Source organism: Alosa pseudoharengus, unplaced genomic scaffold (genome assembly GCF_046254945.1).
Source record: "Alosa pseudoharengus isolate Yale_2024_CS ecotype anadromous, Long Island Sound unplaced genomic scaffold, YU_APseudo_1.1 YU_APseudo_1.1_scf_20, whole genome shotgun sequence".
NCBI lineage: Eukaryota > Metazoa > Chordata > Actinopteri > Clupeiformes > Clupeidae > Alosa > Alosa pseudoharengus.
Window position 1 is genome coordinate 11,922,077 of NW_027468664.1, and position 17,449 is coordinate 11,939,525.

Consider the following 17,449-nt stretch of genomic DNA (forward strand, 5'->3'; position numbering starts at 1 on the left):
TCCTAAGCTTATGCACGTATTTTGAAAAGTGATATCTCTGAAGAACCCTAAGAACTCTATTCACAAACCACAGAAGAAGCAACAAATGAGGCAATAAATCATCAAATAAAATAAAATAACTAAATCAAAATAAACAGAGTTAGTAACTTTTAATTTAAGGTTAGCTTGTTCATTTCATATGACAAGCCAAAGCTCTATCTTTTGTTTTGTATGCAACACCCTGCTTTTGAATTTTTTCCAAAGTTGCTTTCAGACCTAGGTGTAAGTCCGCATGTCAAGCGATTGGGCCGTATATCTGAACAACATAACCGGCTATTTGGAATTCCGAACTCTTACACTACTCCCCTCCTAGTATTTCTGGCGGACATTATGTAAATGAGCTTGCGTCTAAACCAAGCGAAGAACATGCAGAGATTGTGTTCATGTGCGTGTTCAACCACGTTCAACCTGTTCAACCACGCAGGGATTCTATTCATGTGCGTCGGTGTCGTTCACACATATTGTACGACCGCATAATGTCAGCATGTTAGCATCATATCTGTATCACCCGAAGGGTCGGACCTCCATTTGACAAAACTCTGCATATACTGCGGAGGACGTGTCTGACAGCAGCTCAAGTAACAAGAGGAAACAAACCAGTCCCAGGGCTGCACCTGATCTTGCAATGTCACTACTTGCCCGACACAGTCACACAGATGGCACGCTCCCAACACGCTATCTCACACCATCCCTCACCCAAGATAGGGCTAGTGTGAGACCACTGGACTAGAAGGTATAAGAGGAGTCCTCTGCCAGATTCTGACCCTCACTGGGTACTGAGCCAAAAGTACTGTATGATGAAGGTAAGGCTTCTCCTTAGGTGGTGGATGGGCTCTCTGCATCTCCCACTTACAATTTAACTACTACTGCCTCAAACTGAGACAGTTCATAAGCTCTGGGTATACTGTAGCTCATGTTTAAAATCGCAGACTAATTTGAAGCACTGCCTTGTCAAAAAAGAAAGAAAGAAACCAAGACGATCTGTTGTGAAGCAAACATCTTAGAAATCCAGAACATGGCAAATGTTTAAAAGTAACTTATCCTTTGAAATCTCAAGCAGACAGGCATGACAGGTATCTCTGTATGTTCTCATCTTTACCACAGGTCTCCCTGAGTCTCCTCACAGTGCTGGTGGTCATAGCAAGCCGCTCTGTCCACAGCAACTTGGTGGACTGTGCCGACATCTGCAACAACGGACCCCAGGCCAGCGGGGTGTACACTATCTACCCAGCGGGACCCAACTCTGCGCAGTATGTGTACTGCGACATGGACACAGAGGGAGGGAAGTGGATGGTGAGAAAAGCTAATGTGCTAGAAATAGGAAGCCTGGCCATATACTGCTGGAATGAAGCACCATTTTGGCAGTTGCTCCCTGACAGAAAACGGGTTTTACTCATAGACTGCATAAACAAGTGGTGTGAATGTGATTTTTGTCTTTCCTTCCCAGTAAACTCACCCTGAATCAGTCTTGAGACAAATTACACAAATTACAGAGTTCTTGGGGTACTCAGCAGGTGGTAGTATCGGATTTGAAAAACTGATTTAGTTTTGTTCCACTATCAAAAGGTGATCCACAGGAGAATGGACGGATCAGTGAACTTCTACCGAGGATGGGACCAGTTCAAGACTGGGTTTGGACATGCTGCTGGAGAATATTGGATTGGTGAGTAATGAAGGTCATGATGAGAACCTTCATTAGCATCACATATCCTATCTCCTAACTAGATGTACCACATATCGGTACAAAATATGGCCGCCGCTCAGTCCTGTACAGCCGTTCCGCGAAAATAAATCACACTTCAATTTGTCTCCATATTTTACTCCATCCCCCACTCTTGAAACTTTTGTGTATGCTTGTTTGGCATGCCTGAGTGTGTGTGCGGCTGCACAGAAAGTAGCCTACTGGTGCTGAAAAGTTGAATAGATTGTAGAATAGCCAAAGAAGATGTAGCATTGTTATAAAACCTTTAAAATCTCTAAACAATCACAAGTAGGGCAGTTCATCACAGTTCATCCATTGCAACTGATTGATGAAAGGTCATTTACACCTGTAGGCTACATTGTATTTGGGAAAAGCAAAAGGTATCAGCATAATGTTATTTATGTATTTATTTGTTTGTTTGTTTATGAACAAAAACATCTCTGTCAGTTCCATGCCGTTTTCAACAGCTATCAAAAACAAAGGTCATTTTTGGATGGATGGATATTTTGTGAATGTTTCTTCTTCTACATAAGATTTTAGTCATCTTTAGTTCATGTAATACTTCATTGTCAATGCACAAATTAAGTAACAGTAGTCTGAAACGTTATTGTTAATGCACAAATTAAGTAACAGTAGTCTGAAACGAAATGCTGTTTTACATGTAACCAGTGGTGCAAATAACGGACATGTCCAAATGGGCATTGATGAAATGCGTCGCTAGACTGTTCATACACATTTTAACGGGCCAAAGTTGAAGAACTGTTGTCCGTTATTGTTCGTGCAAATATAGGCTGATTCATGTTCCCTTGCATTGTGTAACTGAGGTCCATGGCTAGTCTGGCTTTCACCAGACCAAGCTCAATCTTTTAAGAAATCAAAAAATAAATAGCGGGCAGATCAGGCTGGGTTCACCCAGCCTAGTCCATGGCACCCGATATTGTTTAATTTTCCGATTGAGATATCCACGCTCTGGCTATTCTAAATGCAAAAATGCATCAGGGAGTTATGACAAAACTGTAACTAACAAACTAGATCCTAATAGAAAGCTGTTAGCTTCCCTGAGCTACAGGTAGGCTTATAAGGTAGGCCTATTTACAACATAAATTGTCAATAGGCTATGCTGGCGACACAAATAAAATCTCCTTTGGAAACCAATGGCTTACGCCTTACAGTATCAAGCGGACTTAAAGCTACATTGTGTACTTTTTTGAGTTAATTCTTAGCAAAAACCCATTTGTTCTTTCAAAAATATGTGCTCATTCATGTGTAATTATTTCCACCTACTAATCAAAGTATTCTCGTAAGTGTAGAATCTGCTATTCCAAATACATACGCGCGAGTCGCGCGAATGGCTGAATCCATGTTGCGCCTCCATCTTTGAAATACATTCGCCAACGAGGGACATTCCTGGAATTCAGCTCCGCCTTTCGCGCTTGTAGGCAACACTCATTGCCTGATTAGTCTACTCGCGACTGCCCGGCAGATTTGAAAGTCTGTTGCAGATGGAGGATTACACCTATTCTCGAGGACATGAAAAGGAGTCGCCAAGGAAGCGAAAAGGAGAATTAAAACGACAACGCGACCGGAAAAACAACAGACCAAAGTCAATATTGGAGTGGCTTTTCTAAGATGGAAAGCTCGTGAGGAGCAAGGATTTTAAAAGGGACGCCGAAGTTGCCTGCTTTCTCCTCGACAGGTAATTCGGCCTATTCGTGTAAACATACAGTCTATGGTGTAAATTCGAAGTTTTATAGTTGCTTGGCTAACTATAGCATAACGCTAGAATGACGTCTGGGATACTTTTCCTCGCGTCGATGAAAAAGGATTGTCTAGGCTACGTTGTAACAAAAATGTGCTATGACTGATCACAGGCAAAGGGCACTGTAAATTGTAGTTATTTTTCATTGCTTTTGCTTTGTAGCCTAAATGTATCCTAATCTGATAATGGGTAGCCAATTCCAAGGGTGACGTTCACATCCTGAGGCCTGTCCTGTAGTCTTATTAATTGTAGACGTAGCCTACTAATTACTAAATTGTCTGAAAGTTTTTCACCATATGAGTGTAGCCTACACCTCAGAATGGGGGAAGGGTAGACTAGTCCATTACACTTGTGAATGGAGCAAGGTAGACCAGCCAGCCCATTGAGACTGATCAATGAGGGTCTAAGTCATTATCATGCAGAACAATAAAATACGGACAGAACTGCTTTGATTGAACTTTAGTCAATGCATCTACCAAAATACATGTTTCTTCACGGTCATAAAATGAATGTACTTTGTTTGTGGTTTAAGTGAGACATTCTAACATGTACTGCTCTTTTTTGTCCAGCTATGAGAGAGAACTGGGAGCAGTCACATCAACACCAATGAAGGGAAAGCCCTAGTATTTACTACTCCAGAAGTGTCCAGCATTTCTAATGGGACAGACAGGTCAGTCACGGCATGAAAACAATTGTTGATTCTATGTGATTGTTGTTTGATAATAACTGAAAGTATATTTTTAATAACTTGGTGTTTACCATTTTATGTACTGTCATATGTTGTGAAACGCTCTGCTTATTCATTTCAGATGAGCATCTTGGCGCAATTGCAGAAGCCCCTGAAATTGAGAACCTTGAACAGAGGTAACCCATCAATGCTCATAATGTCTATACCCTAACCCTACATGACATTCTCTATTGTATATTTTCATGATATAAGCATTTATATATATTTTTTACAAAGCCTACATGACATGAGCATCGTGGAGGATGTGGACGAAATTCAATGGTCTTGTTATGTGATGCACATGCATGCCTTCATTGTTCCTTATGTAACCTTGCCTGTAACTCAGTCTAGGCAAAATAGCACTATACAGATTAGTAACAATATGTTGAACTATATAAAATGGTGTGTATGTCTAACAACACTGCATGTCTTCCACAGGATCAGCTTTCCAGGAGACTGCACATTTAGAATGATGGTCCATGTTGCTTCAAAGGCACCATACAAAAAGGAAGGGTTCATGTGTAAATACCATAATTTGTTAATTTCTGTAAATAAATATATTGCAAATAACATTGTTGACCATGTTACTGTCATTTGGTGTTTCAAAATGGTAATTTACCACAGCTCCTTTTTTAATTATAGGTTTGTGGATGTAATGTATAAGAGGTACAGCATGAACAGTCTCTTATCAATTCTAAAAGTTTATTTTCATGAAAGCAAAATATAACGATGTACCGGTGTAAAATAAATTAAATACAGTTTTAAAAGGAACAGGCAGAACACTAATACAAAACTATTTACAATAACACAACATTACAACATTATAGGAACATTCCAGAGATGTCCCTGAGGGTCAGGGAATTTATCCCTTATCCTACACACACAGCTTGGGATCACTCTTCTATTACCCTGTCCTAGAGACCCATGCTGCCAGAAAATGAAATGTCTGTAGGTAGCATATCTGAACTCTATTGTCATCACCTGGCTCTCTTACATGGCCTAATGCTGTGATGTCTGTGATGTACTGCCTGTGAATCTGGAGAAAACCTTCATCTAGACTAGGCAGTAGGCTACTGTGTGAAGTGAGGCAGAAGGCTCACACAGGTGGCAGGGTTTTGTCCACAGCATTCTCTCTCCCGATCGGTTGGCATGTCTCTGCAGTGTGTACAAGTACACCAAGGCATCCCTGGCACAGGTGGGGGAACGACATGTCTGCACTGATGCAACAAACACCAGACCTGGCTGCCTCACTAGCAACTGTGTGGTGAGGTTCCTGTGCTCTTGCAGGCTCATTCCATCCACAAGTCTCTGAAGAAATAAGACAATAAATAAGATCAGATAGGCTTGTTTAGGTAGCAAAGTTAGATTGTTAGCAGAATAGTAGTAGTACTCTGTCATTTTTCAAGTGTTCACACAAAATGATGAAGAATACTATGTGTATGGACAATGAAAAGGTGGAGATGTTGTGTAACATTTTCTATAGACCATAACGTAATCATATGTGTCGTGATTTCACTGGCAGACACCTCATCATGCAGTTGACTGGCAACAGCTAGAAATTGCTACATATAAACAATGGAGATACAAACAGGCAGGGAAGCTACACCAAGCGCGTAACTGAAGCGTTCCGTTCACAACGTGTAAAATCAATTTTAGAAGAATGGTCTATTTCTTTTCTGGTGTAGCAACTAGCCTAGTGGAAGCATACGCAACGCAAACGAACGTGCCTGGTGCAGCTTCCGAGCTAATTTCGGTGTCATTGACATTGATAGGCCTACTGTTCAGAGAAATATTAAAAACACAAACCTCCGTTGCTTCTCTCCTTTGTCTTTGAAGTTCTTCCACTCTCTCCTCGTCATCTTTGGAGAGTCTTACTTTTTCTTTGCCTAGGAGGTCTCACCGATCCTCTGCCACCGGCTCTTGGCTTTTCTTTACCTTTCCCTCGCACCTCCGTTGCATCGACTGATCTCTGACTCTGCTCATAGTAGGCTACGCTGTAAACATGGCCTTTACACTATTAATCTCGCACATACAGAATAACGATAGCACTGATACTGTACTAACATAAGCATGCATTCGTTTGGGAACCTGATAGCTGATGCTAGCAATGAAATAGTAGCCTACCAAAATAACGAAAACGTAAAACTATTATTCACTTTACATAGAGGTCATAACCAACATGTTTACTGGCTATATAACTAAATGCAATGTGTAATTGTTTTCTAAAGTAACCTCATCACTGGAAGGAACACTGGACGAAGTCGTAGGCCTAATACTGGAAGCCATGTTACCTTGGCATGAAACGGCCACCGTAGGAGTTAAAATGCGCTCGGAATGGGAGGGGCTAGAAAGTAATATTCAGTTGGTTGTCATATAGAATTTCACCGCTAGATGGGAGAAGTTCTTACACAAGGTAGCTTTAAACTTCCATATTGTGGCGAAAAGTTGTAATAAAATTCATGCAGCTCCATGAGTTAAGGAAAGCGCGAATGAAGTAGCCACTTCTAAATGGGACCCACTACACAGTAGCTTAAAGTGTGTTGCTAAAGCAACCATAATGAAATGATGGTGTCATTGTTTGGATACTTCACACACACGTGCTTTTTAATTTCACAGACTACAACTACCAAGCTGGAATCAAAGCACATCGATTCCCCTCTCACACACCCTGCACGCACTTAAAACGAAATAAACAGGCGTCTTAGTCTCACGCATGTATAGGCAAAACTGTATCAGTAACGTTGGTAAATCTTCCATTGCACAGAATGATTTTTGTAGCACGTGCAACAAATGACAGTCGAAAGATACAATTACAGTGCTGCTATCAATTTGCTTGGTATATCCGCATTTCTAGTTTTCTACAAATGCAATCAATCAAATTGGCCTCCATCACTCAACCAACGCTAACGGTAACATTACCTAGGTCCTTATTGATATTATAAGATTAATGTACCTGCAGTAAAAACCAAGCATGTCCGATAAACATCCTCAGATTTATGTCGGCTTCAAGAAGAAATGGGAATTACATTTCATGTGAACATCGTCCTATCCTTATTAGACGTTCTCTGCGGTAAATTACAGTCCTTGTAGGAAGCGTCCATTGTTTTTTTCAACCCACTTTTAACTTCCAACAAAATTACGTCTCACTGCAACGATGCGCCATCTAGTGGACAAACGACTACTTATCGCCAATACTGGAAATGCAGCCATGATGATGGTGATGAATATTTATTATGGCTTTCTTTTAATCCTACTGAATTTGTAATTATGTATCGGCCGTTCTAATACCGATAGTATGTGGGGGCCTGTGTGTGTGTGCATGTGTATATGTGTGCACCGCCATCTACAGGCCAATGAGTGTACAGTCACTAAATGTACACATAAACTAATTTTTTTTAGACCCCCCCCCATGGATGAAATTCTACGAAACTTGGCATACCCCCAGATAATGCCAGGTCAATCATACACATAAAATTTGGTGCAGTTCTGAACATCTTAACTGAAGATAGGGGCGATTAAAGCAGAATAATATTGCATTTTCATTTTTTACCGGGGGGGTGCAAATCACAAATGAGTGATTATGGGCCAGGTTGATGTGGGCCCTTGAGACCAACATACCATAAAAGATTCTTCATCCTCAGTGCCACGGTTCAGGTAGTTATTTAAGAAAAACTGCTTTTTTTGCGGTTCGGGGGGCCCAGCACGGGGGTGGAGTGGCCCCCGGGGACGAAGCGAAATTTTTCCGTAAAAGTCTAGTGGGGCTACATACCCACCAAATTTCATGTGCCCCGGTGGTTCGGTGTCCCGGGTATCGTTGACCAAAAATTCAGGAAGTAGATGACGGGGGAAAAAAAAAAAAAAAAAACTTTGACAATCCCTATATGACCGCTTCGCTAGCGGCGGTCATAATAATCAACAGTAGCGGTCCAGACACAACAATAAAAGCACACACAATTAATTTTGACCAGACTTCAACCTTTTTCATGTAAGGTTTGGAGACTCTACATCTCCTCACGAAGAATGAGACCTACGAACTGAGGGTGGACATGGAGGACTTTGACGGGAAGACAGCCTACGCCCAGTACTCCTCCTTCGCCATCTCCCCGGGGGTGGAGAACGGAGAGGAAGATGGATACAGACTGTTTGTCAGCGGCTTCCAAAATGGCGGAGCAGGTAAAGGTTAACTTACAAGAATTTTATGTTAGTAAGCTGTTTTCTAGCGTTAGGAATCATTAACGGACTTGATCCAAATGTGGAGGACGAAAAATGTCAAGATGACATGGTCTATATTTTAATTTCAACAAAATCATGTATTTCTAATGGAGTTCTGGATATCTCATATTAAATGCAATGCACAATTAGTAAAGAAACAAGGGTAACACTTTATTTGAAGGTGTCTACATAAGGGTGACATGTAACCGTCATAACAATGACATGACACATGTCATGTACATTAATGACACATTATTGATGTTTATGACTGTTGTCATAATGTGTCATTCGGTTTTTGGAATGTCAAGTTGACATTGTTTGGGTGTCATCATTATGACAACTTGACATTAGCCAAGATGACATTATTTGACGGGTCTTTGTCATGACAACTTGACATTAGCCAAGAAAATGTAACCCGTTTACAATATTGTCATGACAATTTGACATAGCCAAGAAAGAAATGCAAGGTGTTTGGCATGATATTGTCATGACAACTTGACATATAACTGTGTTTGGCCTGACTTATCTTCTAGGTTTGTGAAGTGATGGGCCTGAACAATTGGCTGTCATGACGACATTATAAATTGGTCATGAATACTTTTCTTGACCTCAACTACAGTGGTACAGTTTTGACTTGTCATTAAGCTGTCACAAATAACTATTACACACCAAAATAGTTTCCTGACAGTGTCATGAATACTTACCTTTGACCTAAAGTACAGTGAACCATCTGAGATGTTTCCTGAACATGTCATTAAGTGTCATTACACTATCATGTAGGTCCTATTTCTGTACATTTTACATTTCTGGAACATTGAGTCAACAAATACCATACTCAGTCATGACTTAAGAGTTTATTTCAGCAATGCATTTTGCAAAACCATAATACAAGGACATGTTACCATGCCAGCTAACCTAACTGTCCATGTGGAACATGCATTCAACTATTCACATACTAGTCTTTAAGCACCATTTCATTGCCATCATTTCTGCAGCTTTTTCAAATCATGCACGAGTCTACCCAACACACCATTGTCATACGATGACGGATTCCTAACCAGTAGTACTATTCAATCATTTTAAGGTGTGTTTTGAGGGACTGAGGGGTTCGATTCCCCCTGAGACGCCATATTTGTCTGTGTAAGGGGCACTTATTTTAATGTAGAGTGAAGTGCTGCCTTTCTAAGGAACTTTTCACAAGAGGAGTAGACAAATGAAAGTACCAAAATAGTTTACCCAGAACATATAGCCCGCATTTATTAAACATCAAATATCAAACAGTATGACCTTGTTTCTCTTTTCTGTCCTTTTAGTTGTGAAAATCAGTATTTCTCTTAGTTTTCAACCTTTTCACACAAGTTGAGAAAAATATAAAGTAAAATGACCTCAGAGCTCTGATAAAATAACCCCAAAATAATAAACCAAAGTCCATCTACCTGGGTAGTATGTTTTTTTTTTAAGTGATCTCGCGCTTATCTGTAGGCTACGATGAAATGAAGAAATATTGAGTAGAAGCAGTTCATGTCGCAGGCAAGATGATCACTCGTGCCCTCTGCTCTTCTGCCTCCCGTGTCCAATGGCGAATTTGTCCAATGGAACACTCTCAAATCATGCATCCAAACAAAAAAAAACAACCTGCATAGCAGGGCAACAATTCAATTCAATTACTCTCTCGATACATTTTAGCAGATCTGGAAATATAACTCATATTCATGAACTGTGGTAGCTTATTCTTATTTTTAATCTATACATTCACTACATAGCCTACATGAAACTTCAGCACTAGCATATCACGTTAACATTGCTTCAACATAGCATGAAATAGCACATCAAATCAACTCATGTTCAACTCCGATTGGTTTTTAGCTTATGCAGTACCATCAATACATTTCCACACAATACATTAAACAACTGAGTTACAGCTAAATAAAACTTTTATGTGCTTAACTCATTGAACACATCTATCACGCCATGTCTGCTACTAACATAAATGAGGAACATGTGTAAACCACTCACCGGAGAAAACTCATACAAGTAAGTAAACTCGACCCTTTGCTGTCATTCCTTCCTTAGAAGTAGGTTTGGTGGGAAAACCCCTTTTAACTAGCTCTTCAATGTTATTTTTAACTTTTCTTCTCAGTGTGGAAAATCTAAATATGGCTTCAGCTCACTATCATTCTGCTGTCCTTCTGCTGTTTGCGATTTCTGTCTTCTTCTCTAAGAATCAGTGTAGCAGTTTCCCCTCTATGCAGCGCCACCACTGCCACCTACTGGACAAATACAGTGTGCAGGGAAAACATAACTAAAAGTAATCAAGAAATTAGATATTAAACTAGAATAATGTAATCCTATTAGTAGGCTATTTCCGAGTGGGTTACATCTGCAATGCACCTTCAATATGTTGAGTATATCTAATGTATAATGGTGTCATGACAGCCAATTGTTCAGGCTCATCACTTCATAAACCTAGAAGATAAGTCAGGCCAAACACAGTTATATGTCAAGTTGTCATGACAATATCATGCCAAGGTAAGTATTCATGACACAATTATAATGGTGTCATGTCAATGAATTATTCCGGCCCACCACTTCAATTTTGCATTTCTTAATTGGCTAATGTCAAGTTGTCATGACAACGGTTTACATTTTCTTGGCTAATGTCAAGTTGTCATGACAGAGACACCCTCAAATAATGTCATCTTCCCTAATGTCAAGATGTTATAATGATGACACCCAAACAATGTCAACTTGACATTCCAAAAACCGAATGACACTTAATGACAACAGTCATAAACATCAATACTATGTCAGTAATGTGCATGACATGTGTCATGACATTCTTATGACGGTTATATGTCACCCTTGTGTAGACCCCTTCAAATAAAGTGTTACCGAAACAAGTTGTAATTCAGTATATTCATAACTAGACAAAAACAGTGCCAGTGAGACAAACACCTTTTGTATCCACAGGTGACTCCCTGACCTACAGCAATGGACACAAGTTCAGCACGTTTGACCGCGACCAAGACACCTCATACTTTGGCAATTGTGTTGAGAAGCATGAGGGAGCCTTCTGGCACCGGTCGTGCACAAACGTCAACATCAACGGCGTCTACATGTGGGGGCAGAGCAATCCACACAGCGTACACTGGCATGGCTTTAGACGGGAAAAGTCTCTCAAGTCCATCTCAATGAAGATCAGACCCTCATCAGTCACCAACAACCCAGACAACTGGCAGTCTTAAGGAAGTTTAGCTTTATCTGAAGCCTTGTAAGACATAAGTATGTCATAAACATGTGAAACAGATGTTATCTATCAGAAGTTGTCCTGACAATCAGTCAAGACTTTTGAAATGTTGAAGCAATGCAAACTCATGTATGTGATATTGGCTACAGTAGCTTCCAGAAGTCATAGACCTGTAATCATAATTAGTTATGATGGTAAGATGACACTGTTATGGTATTGCTTATTGAACATCAGGATGACTTATGACAGGATATTGCATCTGCCATGTGATGTTTTAGACAAGATTCGGCCACTCTTATAGCAAAGGGCTCTTCAACTGGAAATACTGACTCATGACACATCAGATTTCAAAATAAAAACTGTCCATCACCATGTCACTCTATCACCACAACAGTTTGACATTCAGTTAAAGTCATAATGTGTTGAAATGACAATTTCAAAATAAATGCTTCTCAGTGCTGCTCAAATGTCACATTTAACAGGAAATAAAAAAAAATTGACTGAACTGGCTTTAAGACCTGACATTTAATTCACACCTTCACAATGAACCACAAGGAGAGACATTTAACTCAGGGACCAGACTGCTGGAAAGGGCAAACGTTATGCAACATTCCAACAAGCCCTGAAAACATGAAGTTTTCTCTGTGCAGACACTAACTCTGGAGTGACTCATAAGCCCCCTCTTCCTCTTAGTCTGCTGCAATCCGCCATGCTATACTTCAGGAAGTAGGATTCTGCATGTTACATGCACAATTGAAGAGTTCAGGTATTAGTCACATTTCTTCATCAAAAGACCAGTGTTTCTCAAAGTGTGATCGGCAAGCTATAGTCAGGGCCAGTGGCGCAATGGATAACGCGTCTGACTACGGATCAGAAGATTCTAGGTTCGACTCCTGGCTGGCTCGGCGGCAACTTTAGGGGCAGCCGTGGCCTACTGGTTAGCGCTTCAGACTTGTAACCGGAGGGTTGCCGGTTCTAACCCCGACCAGTAGGCATGGCTGAAGTGCCCTTGAGCAAGGCACCTAACCCCTCACTGCTCCCCGAGCGCCGCTGTTGTTGCAGGCAGCTCACTGCGCCGGGATTAGTGTGTGCTTCACCTCACTGTGTGTTCACTGTGTGCTGAGTGTGTTTCACTAATTCACGGATTGGGATAAATGCAGAGACCAAATTTCCTTCACGGGATCAAAAGAGTATATATACTTATACTTACTTACTTATACTTATCCCTAGTGGTCTGTGAGCAGATGTGGTCAAATATGTTTTATATCAGTGTTTCCTAGACTACCGATGCTTGACTACCAATCAAAAACTTGTGAGTCACACTCACTGACATTGATGAGGTTTTTTTTTTTGTAATATCAAACCAAGTTGTATGTAAATTTAAACAGTATTAGCCGGCAGTTTTGTGACACTGCCTACTATCTAGCAATTCCAGTTTACTCTTTCAATTTACATCAAAAATGATCTGTGTGACCTTTGAAAGAGAATGTGGAGTACGATTAGCTTACGGGTAACATAGCTAGCATTAAATGGTCAAATGAAACCTTAAGGTGCAGACTTGATAAAAAATGGTCAGGTTCAGGGAGCACTGCGTAATATACTGTTGAAGTAGGCCTGTTGTTTGTTTTTGTTTTTTTCTGTGATATTTAGGGAGTTAGGTGGTCCATACATTTTGTTGGTGGTCATTAGTCTGAAAAAGTTTGAGAAACACTTATCTAGACCACCCCTAATTTATATCTACATATCTGAAGAAAACAGTTTACTGCACTTCACAGCAGCACAGTGATGACAACACACATCTCAGCCTCTGTAACCAGATATAAAGTATGTGATCACTCAACCTGAGAATCTTTGATTCCACCGATCATGTTGTCTTAATCATTAGACTATAAGCTTTCAGAGCCTATAATGGATGTAGTCTTCTGATGTTTATCTGTAGTCTTCAACTTTCTACTGTGCTTGAATTGTGCTTGCTAAAAAGCCATCAGCGGTCTGTTTGTGCATACTGCTTGTTGTAGGCTAATCAGTGAGGGCCTTTGACTTATCTAAACATTTGTGTTTGAATAGTGTTTACCAAGATGCCATCTGTAGTCTGTTTATGCATGCTGTTTCCTTCTCTCATAATGCAGTCATTTGCACGCAGGTGTAAGGAGCTTTGACCTCTGATCAGTTTCCTGTCTCAGTAAAGGTAATTCCCAAGGCCACTACTACCAGTATTTTAGTACTGTTCTTACAGTCCTCATGATTATGTCATATACCCTCCTTCTTCCACCCCCCAGTCCAAATTAAAACCAAACAAACCAAATTTAAAAAAAACAATGAAAAAATTAGGCGAAATGGTTCTGTATTTTATCATGGTCAATAATAATGTGTAATGCACAGTCTAATTATTGACCAAAATGACATACATGGGAAACTTCTACAGTTCTTACTTCTACATTAAGTATTACACTGACAGAAACAAACTTTTTTTTTTAATTGAAACCTCAGAGGCACAACAACTAAATTTTCATTTCAAAATACTGGGATCCTAAATTATATTCTTAGTGAGAATGTAAGAATACACATAACTCTGGTGAATGTAAATAACAATTATTTATCATTAAACCAATACTAATCAGTATATCCAAATTCCACATCTACCTGCTGTGCATTCAGGTGGCGTGTGTTCACTTCTTCCCATGCAGACATATAGCAAACAAGGAACATTTAGAAAAAGCTAAAACTGACCTGAAGTATCTGATATGGTATCAAAAGTAAACATCCTCTGCACACAAATACAGGTGCATCATACCCACCCTTCACCTCACCATACTGTATACAAATCAGTTGTGGTTCTGGCAATATATATGGCCCTCATAGTCTAGAGGGTCTTCGTCTACAGCAGAGGGTATTGAGGAAAGTAGGCAAGGATGAGGGTAAGTGTTTTTCCAAATAATACCAACCAATTGTTATTTGGGTTGCATCTTTGCCAAATTCACTGTACATATTATCAGAAAAATCAATAAAAAATGTTCATACGGTATATATATGCATAGATATATCAGCATCATAATGTGATTTTTTTTAATGTTTGCACAGGGTGTCATAGATATTCTAGGATTCAGTCATTTTACTGTATGCCTTGAAGACTCCGAGATGTTTATATACGAAAGCCTATACTCTTTTAAAAATGCATGTCTGTTATATGTGCTGCTGTGCATTCTGGCTCTAGGCTCTAGAGATCTTGGTTGTGCTGCTCTGTGTGGGCCTTCAGTCCCTTCATGGCAAGCAACTCCCCCGGGACTGTGCTGAACTGTACGACATGGGCTCCAAGCAATCTGGGGTGTACAGGATCTACCCTGCAGGCCCCGTCCTCCCTTGCTATGCGTACTGTGACATGGACACGGATGGTGGAAAGTGGACCGTGAGCATTCACATCACACATTTCATCACATTACAGTGTCTGCTTTACTGTGTGCAATACACACCAGCAGTGTAACTTGTAAAAGCTACGATCAGTAACAGCTTCATCTTCATCAACGTTCATTTCAATGCTCTCGACAAACGTCTAGTCTATACCTGTAAATTACTACTACTGAACAATAATTTGCTAGAGGCGATTTCAAACGATCACTGGCTGACTGGTAAGTCCTGTCCCCCTAGGTCTTCCAGAGGAGGATGGATGGCACAGTGAACTTCTACCAGGGCTGGAATGCATACCGGGCTGGGTTTGGCCATGCAATGGGAGAGTACTGGCTGGGTAATTGAGCTTGCTGATAATTCAAAGATTTTGCCACGTGTCATTCATTGGTGGTTGAGGTTGACCAACCGATCATTTTGTCTTTCTTGACCAGGACTGGAGTTTATCCAGCTCCTCACAGTGAACCAGACTCATGAGCTGAGGGTGGATCTGGAGGACTTTGAGGGGAACAAAGTCTACGCTCATTACAAATCCTTTGCCGTCTCCCCTGGAGTGGTCAACGCGGAACCTGATGGGTTCAAGCTATTCGTTGATGGATTTGTTAACGGAGGAGCTGGTGAGTGATTCCCCTTAATATGGCAGGACATAGTTGGGGATTCCAGAAATACAGTACTAAGGATTTTGCATCTAAAACGAGCTACAGAATCAGAGGCTTTTGAGGGTGCAATCCTTGATTATAATCCAATATCCTTTTGGTCAAATTACTTTTTTCAACAACAAACATTTTGTAATTTTTTTCACAGGGGTGTATGTATTTGAATGGTTGTTGAGTTAAACTATCTGCAGTCAATCAACAAATGTTTCACAAGGATTGAGGACAGCACCATTAATATGCAACATTACTATTAATATATAAGGGATTAACATGCAAACATGCTGTGTGATTGACCTGATCCTTGTAAATGTAGATTGACAAGGCCTTAAATGCAATGCAATGTGGATGTCCTCCACAATCTCTTATAATCACTTTTTATCTTTAGGGGACGCCATGAAGACGCACAACAAGCAGAAGTTCACCACCTTCGATAAGGACAACGACCCCAAATGGGGAAACTGTGCCCAGAAGTTTGAGGGCGGCTTCTGGTATGGCAGCTGCGGGGACGCCAACTTGAACGGCATCTACATGTGGGGACAGAGCCACGCCAACAGCTGCCGCTGGTACACGTGGAAGAAGAAAAACTACTCTCTGAAGTCCATCACCATGATGATGAGACCCGCCCCTTCTACCAGCACGGAGGTCCGTGAAGAAGCGACTGACTTCTCTGCCCCATTCCCTCTGTAGTTCCAGCTCCTCGACTGACCCCAACTTATAAGCTCTTGGATATGTTCATATTCCTCTGTTATGGATAACTAATGCTTTAACACAGAGCTGTGATACTGCATGAAAGGGTTATGAAAGGAAATGTTGAGCTGTAATTTGTGTCAATATTTTCTTATGAGTGCCTTTGCCTACAGTGTCAGTAGGGGACGAAAGAAAGCTATTTCTGTGATAGTAAGCAGACAGTGACCCTCAAGACATGAAATATCTACCTCATATCCCTCTACCTCTAAAAATCAGTCTACCTAGAGTCAATATATCCGTAGAACTGTTGCTCACCAAAGTGTTAAACCTCAAATATCACTGCTGTCAAATTGCAGTTTAAATGACATTGATGATCATGTCTATTTATCTGTTTAAATCAAGAATAAACAAAATAATATAAATCTACTTCTGTACCGAGTCATCCCTTATTGGCTATTCTCCAGACAGGAAAACACAAGAAGTTATTGTGGAAAAAGACCACTACGCAATTCTTTAAAGCAACTTTTCTACCTTGAAAACATTCAGAAAAAAAAATCACTGAAGAATCTCAAGACAACAGACCCTTTTTTTACAACTAGGCCTCATCTTACATAATTTTCTATTGCATGATATGAAAAATATATATTTCTATTAAAAAAAATGACCATTACCCTTTATTAAATCACAATTGCTACATCACTATAGGTTACACATTTGAGAAACAAACCCCTTGTGATACCAGACTTGCTAAACAAATATTCAGAGTGGCCATTTGCATTGTTTGTATCAAAATATCACTTAGAATGTGTGTGGGCCTTTAATGTATTTTCTTGAAATGGCCTTGAAAATATGTATTGTCTAAATGTATTTTCTTGAAAAGCTATTTATTTCTCAAAGTAGTCAGCAATGCTGGTGTAAAAACAGTTAAAATTATGGAAATTGCAATCAAAAGCCATTACACAATTCACGTGTGAATTCCCAAAATGGTGATATCGGGTAAAATCCATACTATGGTGCA

The 17,449-nt window shown here is 40.2% G+C and overlaps 3 protein-coding genes, 1 long non-coding RNA gene and 1 other non-coding gene across 6 annotated transcripts in view; 4 read left to right on the top strand and 1 right to left on the bottom strand.

Moving 5' to 3' along the window:
• Positions 1-17,449, bottom strand: part of kiaa0930 — a 67,239-nt gene that overhangs the window by 11,776 nt on the left and 38,014 nt on the right. The gene's annotated exons all lie outside the window — the stretch shown is intronic.
• On the top strand, positions 837-11,684 carry LOC143136790 (microfibril-associated glycoprotein 4-like). The gene is made up of 5 exons (XM_076297465.1): positions 837-842; positions 1,144-1,332; positions 1,606-1,702; positions 8,218-8,400; positions 11,410-11,684. The coding sequence occupies exons 1-5, from the start codon at positions 837-839 to the stop codon at positions 11,682-11,684; spliced, it is 750 nt and encodes a 249-aa protein (XP_076153580.1).
• Positions 2,931-4,813, top strand: LOC143136093 (uncharacterized). The gene is made up of 4 exons (XR_012989265.1): positions 2,931-3,437; positions 4,070-4,170; positions 4,310-4,364; positions 4,666-4,813. It is a non-coding gene; the product is annotated as an uncharacterized LOC143136093 (long non-coding RNA).
• LOC143136791 (microfibril-associated glycoprotein 4-like) lies at positions 8,274-16,431 on the top strand. Its single transcript, XM_076297466.1, has 6 exons — positions 8,274-8,400; positions 11,410-11,582; positions 14,901-15,092; positions 15,332-15,428; positions 15,523-15,705; positions 16,130-16,431. Exons 1-6 carry the CDS (start codon positions 8,274-8,276, stop codon positions 16,429-16,431), a joined length of 1,074 nt encoding a protein of 357 aa, XP_076153581.1.
• trnar-acg (transfer RNA arginine (anticodon ACG)) lies at positions 12,519-12,591 on the top strand. The gene has a single exon. It is a non-coding gene; the product is annotated as a tRNA-Arg (tRNA).